A 9,724-nucleotide genomic window follows, 5' to 3' on the forward strand; every position below is an offset into this window, starting at 1 on the left:
TGTGCAGAGTTGATGGCCTGGGACCTGGGGTGGACTTCGGGGCCTTCAGAGGCTCAGGCCAGTCAGCTTGCCCAGAGCCCCCAGGGCCCAGCCAGTGACCTCCCCAAAGGCTTTCCTCAGTGCTAGCAGAGGGCTGGGTTCTTGTGGGCAGCCTATTGGAGTCTCCAAACATGTTATGAGATTCAGTTTCCCCGACTTTCCTGATGAGGAAACAGGCCCAGAGCTGGTCGATTTATGTACGTGAGAGGATTTCTGTGCACAAGGTCAAGCAGCCGGAACCTGGCAGGTCTGGGCCTGGGTCTCCCCACAAAGCCTTTGCTCACCCAGCCCTGCCCAGGGCCAAACACCATTAGCCCAGCGTTTCCTGAGCACCTATGTCTTTTGAGTTTTATTAACAAAAATACTCTGGCCCTGAGAACAACAGACTGGTGTGGCTGGCAGGAGTGGTGAAGGGGTAGAACCTGCCCAAGCTGATGAGGCCCGGGGCGGGGGTGGGGGGAGGTGGGGTTGCTGGTCTGTGGCCCCATTTGGCCAGGGAGAGCCCCCCTCCATTCACACTGAGGTGAGAGCCTGGAAGGGGAAGCTGGCCCCAGCTGGACTCCCAGCAGCCCAGCCTAAGCTTTGAAGCCAGAGGGGGGGTGGGAGTGAAATCAAGGTGTGAAGTGGGGGAGCAGGGGGCAGGGCCAAGGTAGCCATTTGGTGTGGGGGATGGGGCCAGTGGAAGTGAGGGGCTACAGGGCTGGGGGAAGGGAACTGGAGGTTTGTGATGGGAGATGGTGGGAGGCTGAGGAGCCCAGCAGTGGCTCAGTACATCGGCTTGGAGCCCACATCCAGGTAACTCCCAGGCCCAGGGTACGGCAGGGGGAAGGGGCCACCTTGGAGGAAGTGGGGGGCAAAGGACGCTGCAGGGGAAGTTGCTGGATACCCTGAGCCCCCTGGTCCTGGCTGCAGCTCCAGGAATGCTGCTGAGTAGGGGGCTGGGTGCCCAGAGTCTGTAGCCTCTGGGAAGCTGGGGTTCCTAAAGTGGAGAGAGATGTCAGAACAGGGGAGAGGGACCCTCAAGCCTGTGACAGCCCTACCCTGTGCCTTTGTCCCACTCACCTGGTTGGAAGGTGACTGGGGGCCCCATGGAAAGCTGCAGGGTGCAGGAGGTAGGCCTCAGCGCTGGGGCCACCGCATGGAAGAACTGGGGCAGGGGCAGCTTCCCGGGGTGCTGGGGCCTTCTCTGGGTCTGTCTCATGAATGTCCCCACCCAGGGTGGAGTCACAGGGACCACCTGCTGCTTCTGGGCAGACAGAAGGGACAGGTTGGGCTAGGGAGGATGAGTGTCTCAGGCCTGATCACCATTGGGACTACACTTACCTCCACTCCCATAGGCCTCTGTGGCTACTGGCTCTGGGCCCCGCAGTTTCCTCTTCACACGGGCATCTCGCTCCCTGGGGAATAGTGGTGACGGTGATGATGATGGTGACGGTGATGATGATGGCAATAATAGTATTTACCAGGTGCCACGTATTTCACCCTCCCAGGGACCCTATCAGGTATGCACTTTTATTATACCCATTTTACAGATGAAGGTACTGAAGGTCAAAAAATGAAATAACTAAAAAGTGGCAAAGCTGGATTCAGTCCCCACTTAAGCTCGCCAATGCTTTCCTGTGGCACTTAGACTCAATGGAAACTCCTCAAGCTGCGAGGCCAGGCACAGGCTGAGCCCAGCTCACCTCTGCCCATCTCCACTAGCGTCCTTCAGCCTCTCTTGAATCCTCTTCTGCCCCCTCTTAACCTCTTACTTAACTCATCCTTCTCCATTCAAGCACAACTTCCTCAAGGAAGTCCTCCCTGACCTCTGAGCATGCCATACACCCTCCCTGAAAACATTTATCACGTTTCTGCTTTTACGTTTCATAGGGTGACCCTTTGGTTAATGTCTGTCTCTTCTGACAGACTGGGGGCTCCTTGAGGGCAGGGCCAGCTCTGAGGGGCTGCACTCAAAACAGATGACCAAGTCCTTACTAAACCAACATCATCTGGCTTCCGGTCCCCGCCCTTACTCCAGCCATGCTGCAGGTGGCGTGGGGCCCTTGCTCGTGCTGGTCCCACACAGCACACCCTCCCCGGATGCCCCCTGGCTCCCTGCCTTACTTCCTTCAGGTCTTTTCTCAGATGTCCTCTTCTTACCTAATACCTCACCCCAGTCCTCCCTATCCTTCTTCCCTGCTTTAGTTCTCATCTCTTTAGAACGTATTCCTAACACATAGTATTTTATTTATTTCTCTTGTTTACTTGTCTACTCTGCCCACTAGAATATCAGTTCCATGAGGGCAGGGGCTTTCGTTTGCTTTGTCTCCTGATGTATCTATCTCTAGGGCCTAGAACTGTGCCTGGCACGTAGCAGGTACTATTTGTTGAATCAATGAGTGAGTAAATGTCTTTACTTACCACTGTGTTCCTGAATCCAGCACAGCGCCTGGACACAGTGAGTGATTAATAAGCATTTGTTGAATGAATGAGTGAATGAACAATGCCCACCTCTTACAGTTTCTGCCGTTCTCCCGGAAGCCTTTGGCAAAGGGATTGGCTGCAATCTTCAGTTGTGTGATCTGGGGGCACACACCCAGGGTCAAAGCTCCTGTGGCCTGGGCAGGGCACCACACCCCCTCAAGCAGGGTCACTCACCCGTGGGTTCTGGTAGGCTGTCACAGAGATGAATATGGTTTCGGGGAAGCGGAAGGACGCCACACCCCCCCAGTGTTGGCTGCAAAGCTGGGCTGCCCGCACCAGGTGTATGCGGGGTTGGTACTTGTGCATGGAGTGCAAGATCAGCTAGGAGAGAAGAAATGGGAGTGACTCCCTGTCCTGGACCCCAGCCTTGGTCTCCAATCCAGGACCACCCCCAGTCCCTGTCTGGGCCTCACGTGGCCATGGGGGTCCAGCGTGCTGTTGGTGAGCTTGACACGATGGAAAGACACAGGCTGCCGCATCCAGTGACCACCAGTGGCAGGAGAGTCAGGGTGAATGTAGACGCGGTCGGGCAGGCGGGGCTCTGCCTTGCCACTGGGCTCCCAGTGCCGGCCCTGCCATCGGTAGCGAGCCCCATCTACCGGAACCACATCCAGAAGAAACAGGTAGCGGGCCTCGGGGTCCAGGCCGGTGACTGATACTCGACAAGCAGGGAACATGCGCCTGCACAGGGGAGGGCGTGGGAGGGGCCAGGAGTGGGCACAGCACCAGCAAAGGGCAGAGCAACAGCCCCCCGTGCGGCAGGGAAACACCAAGGGAGGTGGAACCAGAACCCAGAGGGCAGAATCCTAGAGCTGGAAAGTTGTCTCCTTCCATCTTATATATGGGGAAACGGGACAGACAGGTTAGGCCATCCGGCCAGGATCACACAGCAGGTGAGAAGCAGAGCCCAGGCTCCTCCTGACTCCTAGACCCTCAAAGTCCGTTTGCAGAAGCAGTGGTGACTACTTATCTCTCAGAAATCTTGCCGGGAGCCTACCCTGGTCTCCTCAACTGATCCCCAGCACCAGCATCTGCAGCTATTAGACAAATTTGCCTCAGAAAAAACATTCTCTGCCTTCAGCGGGGCAGAGAACTTATCATGCCGGGAGCCCTCCCGCCCTAGATAACGACCCCACACAGGCCACACAGTGACCACATCCCTGCCTGTAGGGCGGCCCCAGACCTAGTCTTATACTGATTCCTATTCAGTCACATACTGGCCCCTGATCCTGGCCAGATTTCACTGATGCTGGTCACTGGCTGGCCCTCGACCCCAGTCAGTCTGAATCCTGATTCCAGGCCCAGCCTGACCCATGTTCTAGGCCACACACTAACCTATAACCCAGCCAGACTTCTTGAACCTGGCAGACTGACCTATGACCCTTGACATAGATTGGTCCCCAAACCCAGCCACAGACTAAACAGACTGACCCTTGACCTTTGCCACAGAATGACTCCTGATTCCAGCCACAGAGTAACTCCTGCCCAGGCCATATTCAGATTCTGAACTTAGGCAGAGCCCCAGCCATCAGGGAAAGCCCCAAACCTAGCCCCACCCCAGGAATCCTGCCTTCCCCAAGAGACCCCTCCAGAAACACTGATCCTGGCCGGCCCCTCACCTCCCAGCTTTGGTGATGATCATCTCTGTCCCCACAGAGCTGAACTCCTTCCACAGTTCCCGGTTCTCCAGGCTCAGGCTGACCCCAGGGAGTGAATGGAGGACCTCTGGGGCTGACGGTGCCGGTTCAGTGCCCACGGCTGGGGGCAGAAGGGGCAGAGGTGGGGGTGCAGCCAGAGTGCGGGGAGCAGCCTCAATTCCAGAGAGGAAGCAATCCAGTTTTGGGGGGTCCAAATCTGGAGATGGAGGAAGAATGAGGAGCCAGTGGAGAGCCACAGCAACCCCAGACTCCTACCCAGGAGCTGGTCCCAAAGCTCACCGGGGTAGCGGTAGCCTTCTGCCAGGGCAGACGGGAAGCTGGAGTCAGCCCCGGGCTGGGGGGGCCCCAGGCGGTAGCCGGCCCCCAAGGAGGGGTACAACTCTCGTGGATGATACATGTTGTAGTTCCTTCTGGCCTCAGGTCCTGCTTCCTAGAGTCCCCCAGTGCTGAGAGATGCCCCCTTTATAGCTCACAGCTCAGCCCCTTCCAGACCCAGGATCACAGCCCCTCCCCTCTTTGGGGCCCTGGAGTTGGGCTGGGGTGGAGACCCCTGGGGCCTCGATGGGGTCCAAGAAGGGGCCGGATACCTGGGTACCCACCCTCCCCACCCCCCTCCCCACCCCTCCCAGGGCAGCTTCATTAGCCCCGACCCCCTGCCCTCTCATTACATAATTAACTCCTCGGCCTGATTGATCCCCCGGGGCTCGACAGCAGTTTGGTGCTTCCGGCCAGCTGGTCCCCGTTCCCACGGGGGGAGCCCCGGCGAGAGATAAGCTGGGGGGCGGGGCCTGGACCCTGGGACGGCGCCTGGAGTCTTGGGGCAGATCCCGGCACCCTAGACTTTCTGCTAGGTGACCCCCTCCCCGCCCCCCTTCATTTGAAGGACAGGCCTTGGAGGGGAAAAATCTAACTGGAGGGAAAGTGCAGGGCTGGAGGGACGCGGCCTGAGCTGATGACGCGGGGTACTCGGGGCCTCGAGGAGTCCGCAGCCGAGGCCCGAACCCTGGAGTCCTCCCCGGTTCCCATTCTGTAAAACCTCCATCCTGGGCCAAATCTCAAAAGTTTAGAGGCGCTCAGGCTCCACAGTCAAGTCTGGCGACTCGCGCACGGTTTCCCAGACGTCCCGCGGCGGGGAAACCCGTCGAACTACACTTCCCAGCAGGCCCAGCGCCCAGGCCCGCCCCGGGAAGGCCGACGGGCCGCGCCGGGGCCATTGGGAGTCGTAGTCCACCGAGAGGGACAGCCGAGCAGGCGGCGCGATCACCTTCCGGGAGAGCTGCCCCTAGGCGGCGGCCAAACGCTGAAGCCGAGAAGATGCAGATCAGCCGAGGTCAAGGCCTGGGAGCCAGCGTGGGCGCGAGAATCCCCACCGGCTGTGAGACCTGTCCTGGTTCCTAAACGCCCAGCTTGGACGGCATAGAACCGCGAGCAGGGGCAGGAATCTACATTTGAATTCCCCCCTTCCTGGGTTCCACATGAGCCTGGGGCTGTCTCCACTCCATTGTTTTATTATGTACAAACGCTACAGAACAAGGGGAACAGACACGCGTGGGGTAGGAGGGGCCTGGTGGGAGAAGTTCACAGAGCAGACGGTGCACTGGGGCCAAGAGAGCAGCACACAGGCCATTATCTATAGGGCAGGCGGGACAGGGACGGGTTAAAAATGAGATCCAAGCCAGCCAGATCGCAGGGAGGTGCGGGGGTGTCGGTCCCCCTTCTGATCTCCCCCCAAGGTCACAGTGCATGCAATAAAATATATGTACAGGAGCTGGGTCCTTCCTCCACGGGGGCTCTGAGGGGTCAGAGCTCCCTTCCGGCGGAGGGAAGCCAGTGGCGCCCCCTGGCGGCCAGGCCAGGCTGGAGCCACCTGCGCCAGGAGCAGGGGTCAATCCCAGCCGTTGTCTTTGATCATGTGGTTGAGTTCAATGATGTACTTCCCCTCTTTATACTTCTGGCTGCTCTCAAAGGCCTGTTCCTGAAAGGAGGAGAGGGCCCGTCATCCCTGGAGCAAAAGCCCTACCACAAGGCACAGGAGTTGGGAAGTGGATATGACTGGCCCCATTTTACATATGAGGAAACTGTGGACCAGAGAAGTCAAGTCACCTGCCCACAGACACAAGCTGGTAAATGGCAGCGCGGTGTTTCTCACTAACAGGGGGTCGACAGAACTCTCTGAATCATAGATACTTTTTAAGTACTAATGATGGCTCCAACAGAGAGGATACGGAAGTGTCTAAAAGACTTCATAGTGTAGGGGTTGCAAACTGGTGGCCTGAGGGCCATTTTGGTCTACACATGTTTTGTTCGGACAGGAGAAAGTTTTATAAAAATAACTTTAAAATATTAAAATACAGGCAGACCATGGTCATTCCAGTTGGCTGCAGCCTGCTCCCCCCATCATCTCCAACCTTTTCTGCACCTTTTAAAAATCCACAGTATCTGCTTGGCCTTGCAGGCACTTGGGTTTTTGATCTCTGGACTAGGTAGGCCACCCCTCTATTTTACAAATGTCTAGAGAGGCCAAGCCACCTGTCCAGAGACACACAGCAAATCTATGGCAGGGTCAAGGGTGAACTCAGGTCAGGGCTGTCTGTCTGTCTCTGTCCATCCACTTTATGTAGGCACCACAGCTCTAAGCGATGCCTGAAGAACCCTCTCCCTTGCACTTTCCCAAGAGCATCTTCCTTTGCTACATCTATTCCGATCGCCGTAACAATCTTGGGTGCCAGGTAGTGGCTTTATCTTCCACTGCCAGATAAGGAAATGAGACTCACGGTGGTGAAATGAGACCCTGGACAGCAGCAGTGGCAATGAGGGCAGTGAAAAGGAGGCCCATGAACCCAAGCTCCATGGTGCTGTGGAGTCTTAGGCAACTTTTCTTATCCTCTGAATGATAACATAGGCTGGTGGCCAAGGGTTTAGAGTAAAACAACAACAAAAAAAAATCAACTAGGATTCCAGTCCCTATTCTGTTACTTACCAGTTATATGATCTTGGGCAAACTACCTAACATCTCTGGGCCTCCCTGCTGTCTTCTGTAAAGTGGAGATAATAATGGATTCTACCTACAGGATTGTTGTAATAATTGAATGAGATAATATATGCCAAGCACACGACAGTTTCTGGCACATAAGCATTCAATAAAGGTTAACTCTGATTATATCCTCATCTCTAAAATGGGGATGCAAGTACCTGTGAGAGAAGGGATGGGTTAAGAGAAAAATTCTAAAAGCCCTCGTAAGATGTGAGAGAAGAGAACACGGTCAGGGGATCAAAAGACAGTTTGGCTTGTGTGAGCTGGGCCTATGCACTCTGAAAGGTTACCAGATGACTGCTTGTGAAGAGGTGACGTAAGGTCAGGTCAAAGGCTAGCCTGGGGTCAGAGGCTGCTAACTCACATATTTCCAGCCCAAAGTGGTCTTGCAGTTCTCGCAGTGGATGTCAGCGACAGCATGGAGGCCTGTCAGCAGCACCCGCTCCTCGGCTGGCCCGCAGCCCACGTTCACTCTGTGGGGACATGGGGCAGTCCCAGGGAGGGTCCCACCATCACAGAGCCCCCCCCCCCACTGCCCCTGCAACCTTGTATTCACTGTGTCTGTTCTTAGCATCCAAGAGAAGGGTGATCACAGCTTCCTGCCTGAACCAGGGAACTCTGGGAGTCTCAGCATGATGCCAGGGGCCACAGGTCACAACAGAGGTCAGGGAAAGAAAGGAGGGAGGCTGAATACTCACACGGAGTTGAAGAGGTAGGCACGCCCCTGACTGCCCTGGAAGGACTATAGGGTGGGAAGAGAGAAGGGGTCAGGGCTACTGGTGGGCAGCTGCCAGGCAGCCTGTCTTAGCCTCCCATTCCAGCCCCACTGTGGCCTGGTTACCTTGGAGATGAGGTCGTCGTGGTTGGCCAGGTGAGCGCGGCAGTGGGCACAGCTATACCTCCGGTGACAATCATCCAAGTAGGCCTGAAACGTCTTGGGCTTTGAAATCCGCACCATGGCGGGGGCCGGGGGCAGTGGCCCCACGCGGGGAGCAGCCCACGGGGAGCAGAGGGAGCCCAGTGCCTGCCGGGGAGGGAGTAGGTGGGCTGTGAGGACCTGGACCACACACATGCAGGCACTCCCAGAGTGATAGGGATTCTCTCTGTCACACTTGGCTGCTCTCTACTTTCCCCAGAGCCAAAAGCCTCTCTAGGGACTAGAGTCATTTCAGTTTTGACTCAGTGAGGAGGCCTCAGGTTGCATCAGTGGGGAAACTGAGGCTAGGAGGAGCTCAGGGTGAGTCACCCACCTGCTTCCAGCCTCACCCCTGCTGACCTGGCAGCTGAAGCTGGAGAAAGGAGTTTTAGAGTGGATGGGCTGTCAGTTTACAGTTTAGGAGGAGCATGGGGGGGTTAGGAATTGGTTGGTCCTTAGGACCTCATTTGGACTGTGCCTGGCGCTTCACCCGAGGTGTAGGGAGTTCATCTGAGGAGAGGGTCCCCCACCTGGAGGAGGCAGGAGGCCTCGCTGCAGGTGGAGGGTCACCTAGGAGGGGAGGGGCTCTTACCTGGGGGCGCTGAGGCCTTATCTACGCAGAAGGGATCTTACCTGCATCGCGGAGCCTTACCTGAGACCCCGGGGCTCACCTGGGGCGCGGGGGTTGGGGGCGGGCGCCCGGGGAAGGGACAGTCCTCGCTGGCGGGGCGGGGGCGCGGGGCGACGCGCAGCCCTGATGATGCGGGCCTCACCTCTCCTGGGCGCGCGAGGGCCCAGTCCGCCGGGGTGGCCTGGCCTGGGAGTGGGGGGCGCTCCTGGTGGGCGCCGTCCCCCCCGGCCCGGGTCCGCAACCGCCTTGACTTGTTTACACCGAGACCAGCTGCTGCCGCCGCTGCGGCGGGAGGGGGAGGGGGCCCGCCTCCTGTCCCGGCGGCCGCCGTGGCCAATCGGCGCGCGGCATGCAAATAAGGGGGCGCGTCATACGGCGGCCAGCGCAGGCCTGGGCTGCCCTTCCCCCTGCTCCCCGCTCTGGCCAGCCCGGAAATGCGGCTGCGGCCGGCCGGCCCGCCGCGTCCAGGCCTGGCCGCCGCTTTGGCTTCCCGGGGTTCTTGAAGGGGCAAGGATCCGAGGGTCCTGACCGAGGGTAGCGTTAGGAGGAGGCTGGTGTTTGCACGCACGCCCCTGAGAAATTTAGTTATAATTATCTGCGTTTAGCCGCCACGGTGTCCCACTCTCTTAATCCCCCATCGATCCTGTAAGGCAATTGCTCCTATTGTCTCCATTTTGGAAACTGAGGCCCAATGAGGTCTAGCAGCTCTCTCGAGGTCATCCAGCTAGTAAGAGGCAAAGCTGGAATTTTCACTTTGGGGGGACAGACTCAGTTCACCTCTTAGAAGAGCTAAAGGTGTGTATCCCAGTTAGACCCCTGGGAGCCGGAGCCTTGGGATAAGCCAATCCCTACTGTTGAGCATCACATCCTCCAGGCAGCCCCCTCTGATGCCCCTACCCTCCAGGCCGGGTTAGGTGCGAACTCAGTTGAAAATATCTGCTTAAACATACATCTGCCATACTTGGACTTGTCTTGTTTAC

At 57.5% G+C, this 9,724-nt stretch overlaps 2 protein-coding genes across 4 annotated transcripts; both read right to left on the reverse strand.

Moving 5' to 3' along the window:
• Positions 1-360: 360 nt before the first annotated feature.
• TBX6 (T-box transcription factor 6) lies at positions 361-5,298 on the reverse strand. Of its 3 annotated transcripts, none has more exons than XM_045543429.1 (8): positions 4,443-5,298; positions 4,125-4,359; positions 2,919-3,186; positions 2,680-2,826; positions 2,533-2,603; positions 1,363-1,436; positions 1,102-1,285; positions 361-1,018 (listed from the first exon to the last, which is right to left on the reverse strand). In XM_045543429.1, exons 1-8 carry the CDS (start codon positions 4,558-4,560, stop codon positions 805-807), a joined length of 1,311 nt encoding a protein of 436 aa, XP_045399385.1. In that variant the 5' UTR covers positions 4,561-5,298; the 3' UTR covers positions 361-804. The 3 variants fall into 3 exon arrangements, with proteins under 3 accessions (XP_045399385.1, XP_045399386.1, XP_045399387.1); XM_045543431.1 differs by having other exon boundaries at positions 714-1,018; positions 1,102-1,135; XM_045543430.1 differs by lacking the exon at positions 1,102-1,285 and having other exon boundaries at positions 634-1,018.
• Positions 5,299-5,651: 353 nt separating this feature from the next.
• On the reverse strand, positions 5,652-9,003 carry YPEL3 (yippee like 3). The gene is made up of 4 exons (XM_045543432.1): positions 8,039-9,003; positions 7,896-7,939; positions 7,562-7,670; positions 5,652-6,138 (listed from the first exon to the last, which is right to left on the reverse strand). The coding sequence occupies exons 1-4, from the start codon at positions 8,267-8,269 to the stop codon at positions 6,049-6,051; spliced, it is 474 nt and encodes a 157-aa protein (XP_045399388.1). The 5' UTR covers positions 8,270-9,003; the 3' UTR covers positions 5,652-6,048.
• Between the last annotated feature and the right edge of the window lie 721 nt (positions 9,004-9,724).

This window comes from Lemur catta, chromosome 2 (assembly GCF_020740605.2).
Source record: "Lemur catta isolate mLemCat1 chromosome 2, mLemCat1.pri, whole genome shotgun sequence".
In the NCBI taxonomy this organism is placed as follows: Eukaryota; Metazoa; Chordata; class Mammalia; order Primates; family Lemuridae; genus Lemur; species Lemur catta.

Coding starts and splice junctions, on each gene's coding strand:
- TBX6 (XM_045543429.1), bottom strand. CDS start 4,560: ATGTATCATCCACGAGAGTTGTACCCCTCCTTGGGGGCCGGCTACCGC. Junction 2,827..2,918: donor CGCTGGACCCCCATGGCCAC/GTGAGGCCCAGA, acceptor CTTCTCTCCTAG/CTGATCTTGCACTCCATGCA. Junction 1,437..2,532: donor AACGGCAGAAACTGTAAGAG/GTGGGCATTGTT, acceptor ACTATTCCCCAG/GGAGCGAGATGCCCGTGTGA.
- YPEL3 (XM_045543432.1), bottom strand. CDS start 8,269: ATGTGTGTGGTCCAGGTCCTCACAGCCCACCTACTCCCTCCCCGGCAG. Junction 7,940..8,038: donor ACGACGACCTCATCTCCAAG/GTAACCAGGCCA, acceptor CCCACCCTATAG/TCCTTCCAGGGCAGTCAGGG. Junction 6,139..7,561: donor CCACTTTGGGCTGGAAATAT/GTGAGTTAGCAG, acceptor TCCTCCTTTCAG/GAACAGGCCTTTGAGAGCAG.